At 58.1% G+C, this 8,590-nt stretch overlaps 1 protein-coding gene across 1 annotated transcript in view; it reads right to left on the reverse strand.

Annotated features, from left to right (window-relative positions):
- Window positions 1-544, reverse strand: part of SLIT1 (slit guidance ligand 1) — a 65,127-nt gene extending 64,583 nt beyond the window's left edge. The window contains exon 1 of the mRNA XM_056352804.1: window positions 190-544. Coding sequence (XP_056208779.1) covers window positions 190-392 — 203 coding nt within the window. The 5' untranslated portion in view covers window positions 393-544. The remainder of the gene's footprint in view (window positions 1-189) is intronic.
- Window positions 545-8,590: the final 8,046 nt, after the last annotated feature.

Here is an 8,590-nt window from a genome sequence, read left to right on the forward strand (position 1 = left end):
ACCCCCAGATAGGCTGCTGCACACACGCCCACACCCCGACAGGCTCTTAAACATGTACCCCCCGCGCTGGGCACTTGCACACGCACCCCCCAGGACAGGCACCCGGTCCCAGCACCCTGCCGGGCTCTCGCACCCGCCCCGGGCCGCCGCTCCCCCCCGCCGGGCCGGACAAAGCGCGGCGGTACTCACAGGCGCTCGGTGCCGCGGGGGATGCTCTTGGGCACGGCGCGCAGGGCCGTGCCGTGACAGTCCACCGTGGTGCCGCTGCAGGCGCAGAGCGGCGGGCAGGCGGCGGCGCGGCCCCGGCACAGCGCGGCGCACGCCAGCAGCCAGGCGGCGGCCCGCAGCCCCGCCGGGACCCCCGCCGCCCCCCCGGGGGTCGGGGCCGCCATGGCAGCGGGCAGCGGGGTTAGGCAGCCAGGCTGCCGCGCATCACCGGGGAGCGGAGCGGAGAGGAGCGGGGCTGGGCTGGGCTCGGCGCGGCTCGGTACGGCTCGGCTCCGGGGCGAGAGCCCCGTCGGCGCACACCCGGGCGCTCTCACTGCCGCCCCATCCCGCAGCCCAGGCACAGCCTCCGCGCTGGCTCCTCCCTCCCGCCCTGCCCGCCCCGACGGGCCCCCCCGCCGCCGCCACCGCCCCTCCCCGCGCCCCCGGCACCGGCGGCTGCGGGGCTAGGAGCGGGCCCGGCCCGGCAGGGCACCGGCACCGCGGTAGCCGGGGCCGTCGGGGCTCAGCGCCGCCCCGGCCGTGCAGCAAGGTGGGCTCCGGCTCGGTCCCCCCACCCGGGACAGCGGGGTTGGCCCGCGGGCCAGCCGACCCCCCGCCGTGAGACGGCTGCGGGATGCCGGGGTGCAGCTAGGCGAGTGGGTGGCGTGCGGGCGGAGGACCCCAGGGACTGGCAGAGAGCGGAGAAACAGCCTGCGAACCATGCAGCGGCCGGCAGACCATTCCCACCTCTCCTTGGGGGGTGCCGAGAGCTTCTGCATCCCCTGGTGTGTTCCAGGAACCCTTGGCCTGTCTCCCACCTGGCAGCCCAGAGCCCCATCCCCATCATCCAGAGCCCAGGTGAGTGTGGGGACCCGGCGGCCCATGGGGACCACACGGCAGGCTGGCACTCGGCAGCCAAGATGGTACCTGGTCTGCTCATGGGAACCTGGTGGCCAAGCACCTCGGCACACAGCAGGGACTCAGGCGTGCATCTCCACTTTGCTCTTTGCCTGACACACAGACAGCAAATCCAAAAGTCCGGGTTGTGGCTTAGCTATGTCCTTCCCCCTTTCGGGGGAACTTCTTAAGAAATAAAGTAACAAAAATGTCTTTGTGGCCAATCCACCGAGAAGAAAGAGGCAAAATATATCTATTTCAATGCAAAAAGCGAAGCCAAGAAATCTGGTGACTTTGGCCCCAAACACTTGACGTTTCAGAAATGCGAGTATTGCATTCATTTTATTACCTTCCATTTTCTTTCCTAAGGTCTGCAAATGCAAATCAGGAGGGTGCAACAGGGAGGGCTGGTCACCTTTTTATTAAGCACACCTGAAACACTTGTAACCCCATGGCTCCAAGAGCTGAGTCCTTAAGAAAACCAACAGGCATTTTGAGATACTCCGCAGAGCCCTGGCTGCTGGCTGCAACTGCTGTAAATGTCCTCCTCAGAGAGGAAACCCATGGAAGGAGTGGAGGTGGGAGTCTGTTGCATTGCTCCAGCAGCAGGAGTAGAGGTGTGTGAGCAAGGACACCCCACCGCACACTCATTTCCCCAGCCAACAAGGTATTTTCAAGGACAGTGGCAGGTCTCAGGGGCAGCTGTGACTCTTAAATCAATGCCCTGTGCGTATGGAGCTCCACAAGCTCCTTAGTAAGGGTGAGAGGGAAGTGTCTGCATGGGTCCCGCTCCAGCAAGGGCTACCTCACACACACACACACACAGGGTTGCACCAGCTTGGCCCAGATCAGCAGCCCTTTCCCATCCCGAATGCAGGCTCCCATCATCTGTCTGCATTTTCGTGACATCTCCTTCCTCTGGCCCCAATCCCAGGAGGAAGCTGTGCCTGAGATGGATGAAAGGGGTTTGTTCCTTGTTGCTACCCAGCAGCCCTGACAGCAAGGAAGATGAGCTGCTTCCCAGGACTCTGGGAGCCGACCCCTCGCTGGCATGGCTTCAGCAGAGGTGCCCCACAGCTCACCCTGGGGCTCTGAGGGGGACCTCGGTGGCAATGGCACCTGAAGAGGCCCTGTGCCAAAGACCTCAGCTGAATTTTGGGGAGCGAAAGTTGTTTCCTAGTGGCTCAGCATTCCCCAAAGCTCGTTGCTATTGGTGTGATGCTTGCAACCCACCTCCCTCCCAAACTGCCCCTTGCCCCTTGGCCAGCAGAGCAGAGCGGAGTCTTCCTAACCCGCCCTTTACCTCTGATGCTGGCAGGAAGGCAGGAACAGGACAAGGGATCTTGTTTCCTCCCTTATGCAGGCACTTGCCTCAGGCAAAACCTTGTAATCCGCAGAAAAAATAGATTCCCACCGTGTCTGTGTCCAGCTGCAGCAACACCGGTCACTTTACAGCCAGGGCCGTGGTCTTGGCACAGGGAGTAGCCAGCAGGGTCCTGCCTGGAGGCCACCATCACCTGCCCCAGTTCCAGTGGGACTACAGGCCTGGGAGGCTGAAAAACCCCATTTCAGGCTAACCTCCACATTTTGTCCTGCCAGTACCTCGACTCCTGCTCTCCTGTGGCACCACAGAGCATCCCACTGAGTTGGGCTGCTGGCCGCGGCTGACCCGTCTGCAACAGCTCCAGTTGCTTCCTTCCAGGGCTGCCTACATGGCAAGGGCTGAGCAAGCCCGGCGAGGCAGGACAGCAGGGCAGGGGGACAGACTGGGCACTGAGACCCCATCCCACACATCAGCCCTGGTGCATTTGGGCAACCCCAAATCACCCAGGCACCCAGTATGAGCTGGTGTGGGCCTTGGAGAGCAACAGTTGCCCAGGAAAGGCCCAGAAGACAGGTGAGGAGCAGGGAGAAAAATAAAACTAAACCTTTTCTTTATCAGGGGAGGCCTGGTCCTGCCGTCTGCCACCGGGATTTGGGCCAAACTGCTTGATAGAGAGAGAGACCATCTGGATCGTCTGATGGGCTCTGGGTTTGGTTAAAATGAAGCAGAAGCTTTTTTTTTGCAGGAGTTTTCATGGGAAGATCCGGGGAAGGATTCCAGGGTACGCGCCAGACCTGTCGTGCAAAGAGATGCGAAGCAGCTACAAAGCTTCAAACAAAAATTGCTGCCAGTTTTAAGCCAAGCTCCCCAGGGCAGAATCCAGGCATTTCCACCCACCCTGGGATGGGCTGCGATCTGCACCCGTTAGATCTCCCATGGTCTGGGCTGGATCCTGCTGGAGCTGCCAACGGCCGGTAGCCCCTTGCAGCACACCTGGGCTTTGAAGCAGCCTGCACTGTACCCCGCACCTTGGCGCACAGGGGAGGAGGCAGCATGTCCCAGTGCTTGCTACGTAATTTATGCTGCACTTCAAAGCAGTGCCATGGCTGTCACTAGGCCACAGCAGTGCTCCGTTCTTCTCAGGGTAGGACTAGGCACTGGTGCAGAGCAGAAGCATTTGAGACGCAGGCAATAGCGTTGTGATGGGTTGACCCTGGCTGGATGCCAGGTGCCCACCAAAGCCGCTCCATCACTCCCCTCTTCAGCTGGAAAATGTAACGAAAGGCTCATGGGTGGGGGTAAGGACCTGGAGATCACTCAGCTGTTACTGTCGTGGGCAAAACAGACTCAACAGTTTGATTTAATACCATTCAAATCAGAGTAGGACGATGAGAAATAAAACCAAACCTTAAAAACACTTTCCCTATGCCCATCCCTTCTTCCTGGGCTTAACTTTACTCCCAAGTTCCCTACCGCCTCCCTGGAGTAGCACGGGGGGACAGGGAATGGGTTGGGTCAGCCCATCACAGCTGTCCCTGCTGCTCCTTCCTCTGCAGGGGGAGGGTCCTCACACTCTGCTCCTGCTCCAGCGTGGGTCTCTCCCACAGGAGACAGTCCTCCACGAACTGCTCCAGGATGAGTCCTTCCCACAGGCTGTGGTTCTTCACCCACTGCTCCAGCGTGGGTCCCCCACTGCGGGGCACAGCCCCTCAGGCCCAGCCAGCTCCAGCCTGGGTCCCCCACAGGGTCACAAGCCCTGCCAGCAACCCTGCCCCAGCCCGGGCTGCTCCCCACAGGGCCATAGGCCCTTCCAGGACCCTGCTCCAGCAAGGGCTGTCCATGGGTCACAGCCCCCTTCGGGCATCCACTTGCTCTGGTGTGGTGTCCTCCACGGGCTGCAGGTGGGTACCCACTCCACCATGGACCTCCACGGGCTGCAGGTGGGTACCCACTCCACCATGGACCTCCACGGGCTGCAGGTGGGTACCCACTCCACCATTAACATCCAGGGATCACAGGTGGGGATCTGCTCCACCATGGGCCTCCACTGGCTGATGGCACAGCCTGCCTCACCATGGGCTTCACCATGAGCTGCAGTGGAATCTCTGCTCCAGCACCTGGAGCCCCTCCTGCCTCCCTCTGCAGAGTTGTTGCTGTCACGTATTCTCAGCCCTCTCTCTGGCTGCTGCTGGTGTTGCAGTTTTTACCCCTTCTTAAATACATTATCCCAGAGGCACTACCTCTGTTGCTGATGGGCTCAGCCTTGGCCAGTGGTCGGTCCATCTTGGAGTTGGCTGGCATTGGCTGTATTTGACACAGGGGAAGCTTCTAGCAGCTTCTTACAGAAGCCACCCCTGTAAGCCCCCCTGCCACCAAAAACCGTGCTGTAGAAACCCAATACAAACATGCATTCATGGTGCCCGCTTCAACGCCTCTGCTGAGGAGCATTGCCAATGGCAGGATCCAGCTCCCCTTGAACCAGGGCTGTGCTTCGAACCCTTCCTCCCACCAGCAACACCACTAAAACACATCTGGTTTGGGAGCAGTGGCCGCAAGACCATCTGGAGACATGCCAGGAGCAGAGTGGTGGTGACCTCTGACTGCCCAGCACCCCCCAGAGACCCCACACAGGGCAGGCTGCTGAGCTGCCCCTCCGCTGGCCACATCTGTCATGCCTGGCCAGCTTGGCTCGTGCTGGGAGGCCAGGCTGCCTTTGTCCCACCAGACACACTCAGCTTCGGAGGGTGAGGCATTGTGTGGGAGCAGGCCGGCGCATCGGCCCTGTTAGGGCACCTGTTGGGCTTGTGCAGTGTGACAAGGCCCTTGATGGGTCTATTGTGGGCAGCCGTCGGCCACTGGGATCACAGTAAATCTCATCTGGTTAGCAGCAGCAGCAGCAGGCAAAGCCGGGATGCGCTCTTTCTGGCATCTCTCCAGGGACAAGCCCTACCTCACTGGCAAACAGCAAAAGCATTGCCCTGCAAACATGGCCAGCATTGCCCTGTGAATACAACCAGCATCACCCTGCAAATGCTGCCAGTGTTGTCCCGTGAACGCTGCCAGCATCACCCCGTGAACATGGCCAGCATCATCCCATGCCAGCACCACCCTGCAAACACAGCCAGCATTGCTCTGTGAATGTGGCCCCACTGACTGCAGCAGAGGGGGGCGGCTCCACTGCCTGGAGTCCTTACCACTGGGACCCAGTATGGGGAACGGCATCCACTGGGTCCTTTGGGATGATGCGGGAGATGCTGGGGCTCCCGAGCAGGTGGATTTGGCCTCAGCCTCACACAGCCTTGTTAGGATGTCCAAGCAGGGGGAACCCAGCCTGTCCCACTCCCTTGAACAATTACAGAACAGCAGGAGGGAGACAGTCCACAAGGCACTGCATCCTTACTTCATGGTGTGGCTGAACAGAGAGGCCAAGCCACACACCCCAAGTTTCCAAAACCAGCTCTAGCCCACAAGGGAAACATTCACTCCAAGCAGCCCAGATGCAGATGGGGGGATGCTGTTCCCAGTGTGGCTGGACACACCAGCCGCCTGGGAGCTCTGTGGTGCAGCGCAAGCTGGTTTGAATAAACCACACGCAAGGAGGTGTTTGTGAAGCGCCTCGCACATGGAAATGCTATTGTTGGTGCAGCGTGGGATCAGGGACTCAGCGGTCCCCAGATGCAGCAATTGTTCCACGGCCACGCTATGCATACACACACGCTCTTCCCTGCTTGCTCTGCCTGGAGCCACTCATTAACCCTCCCCAATGAAGATGCATTGGAGGGATAATTTACTGTTTAATAGACTAACTTTCCATTTGCTGTTGCCAAGCGCATCCAACATATTTCTCCATGGTGTCATAAACCGCAGCTCCTCTACCATAAAACCCTGCCTCCCAGTAGGAGCAGGTGGGTTTTCAGGATTCAGCTGATGACCTTGGCTATGGGGTGAGCAGACACCGGGCTTTGTTTTTAGAACAGAGCTTGTTCCCACCAGCCCCTCTCACCCATCGCGGTCCACGTCACACTGACTTCCCTGAGCTGGGAAACCACCTAACCTGAGAAACAAGGAGCGCTTCAGCCTGATGGATGAGGGAGGCAGCAGCTCTGTCCCGATTTCGTTAATGAAGATGCCCTGCGTGGAGACAAGCTTGCCTCTGCTCCATATTTATGGCTAGCTGGCAGACGGTCCCATGCTGGGATGTAATCAATAAACTGCGTGCCCGCTTGGGCTCATTGTGCTTCCACAGCCATGGGCAGCCTTTCCGTGCCTTGCCTGTCCTACAGTTGTGAGCGTGTCCTTGCTTCTCCTCCCCCAGCCCTTACTGAGTTACAAGCTACTAGATGCTGGAAGAAAATCAGATTCTGCACAATGTGGGATGGGAGAGCTGGTGCCAGCCACACTTTGTGTCCCTTGCCCAAACTCCCACATGGTAGAGAAGGCATTTTCAGGGTGCAGGTGCTGCAGGAAGGGGCAGCAGCCCCAGAGGCACGAGCTTGAGTGACTGGCTACTAGGGTCTGGCTCTGAAGGGTGGCAAGAGAATGCCAATAGCCAAAAATAACTTGAAAAGGAGAGGGAAAGGGTTTAGCTTGCCACGTGACAGCTCTGCTGAGCCCCAGATGTGGGCAGGGACTCTCAGTGGATCTGGAGGACCATGCTAGGGGCTACCTGGAGAGCTGATTTTTGTCCTTTGTAAGAGGGCATTTCTCCCCAGCCTCTGCCCTCAGCCTCCTCTGTGTTCTTTTTTCTTGTTCACCTTATTTATAGCCCCAGCTTCCCATCCCCTCCATGCCCCAGATGCAGCCAAGGAGGAAGAATCAAGCATCTCCAGGCCTGCCCCCAGGCACATCTGGCCCTGGGCCCCCGGTGCTGCGGGGCAGGCAGGGGGTCCCGTCCCGCAGCGTGTGCTGCCAGCCCCCTCTTGTGCTGCTGCTGCAGAACGGCCTTGGCGAGGCACAACAGAGCCAGAGGCTTTTGTGCAAGAGGTTGCTGAGATCCTGCTCCCCAGGGGAGCAAGGCTCAGGCTTTGTGAGCGGAAAGGTTGGAAGAAACAAACATTATTATTTTAATAACCTCGGCCAGCACAGACACCCCCACATCACAGACCTGTGCACACACCCCGTTACACACAGCCACGATGGCCAAGGCAGGTTGACACCTCCATTCATCCCAGTTCTCAGCCCCAGCGGCACAGGAGCTTCAGCCAGAAGCAGAGAGGATTAAGTGGGATCCAGTTCTCCGCTCCGGTGCCAAAGCAGCCAGGCTTAAAATCATGTATGGCACCTCGTGGGAGGGCTGGGTGGCGGGTTTGTAAATCCCAGCAGCAAGGCAGGGGATGCTGATTTAGCCTGGGAGAGAAGCCCGATTTAATCCAGGTGAGGCAGGACTGGGAAGGGGAGCACAGTAATGCCCACTCCAGCTGGGACTCAGCAGGGAAAGAAAAACTCTGCTCCCCGCAACGTGGACTGAAATCTGCAGCTCTCCAAGGCTGGTGCTGGGAAATATCTGAACTTCACCCCTTGATGTATGGCTGGGGACAGCTGCTCCTTGCATCGAAACACAGAAGCCCAGAAACAACCCCATCACATTCCTCATGCATGGGCACTTCCCATGAACAAAGCTGGGCTGGAACAGGATGGGGCTGGACAGCTGGCGTGAGCAGGGATCCCACCCTGGTCTGCAGCACCAGTGGAAGGTCAGTACAGGACCCAGCAGAGAGATCTTGGCATCTACGTGCCTGCACAATTTATGAGTTTCAGCACAAAACCATTGCTGGGGGGATGAGCAAACAGAACTAAACATGGTAATTTATTCGCTCCATGAAAAAATATTAGTTAATCCAAGCCAATGAGATTGTAAAGCCTGATAACTGGCCTGGCTGGTGCCAACATCTATCGCTAGCAGTACTCATGCTTTTTGTCTACACTGTTGCCCTAGGCAGTGAGATGCAGCAGCAGCATGACAGCTCCCAGCCACACATGATAATTTAAGAGAGAAAAAAATTTCTTTTTTCAACTCCGAACCAGAGCAGAACAGTTAAAAAAAAAAAAAATCAAGACAACTTGCAAAAATTGATTTAGATAGCAGTGACACCCTGTAGAACTTATTTGCAAGTCTGTGCTGTGCAATTTAAGATAAAAATTGCTTAATGAAATGAAGGATAA

Source organism: Falco biarmicus, chromosome 9, assembly GCF_023638135.1.
Source record: "Falco biarmicus isolate bFalBia1 chromosome 9, bFalBia1.pri, whole genome shotgun sequence".
NCBI classification, from domain to species: Eukaryota; Metazoa; Chordata; class Aves; order Falconiformes; family Falconidae; genus Falco; species Falco biarmicus.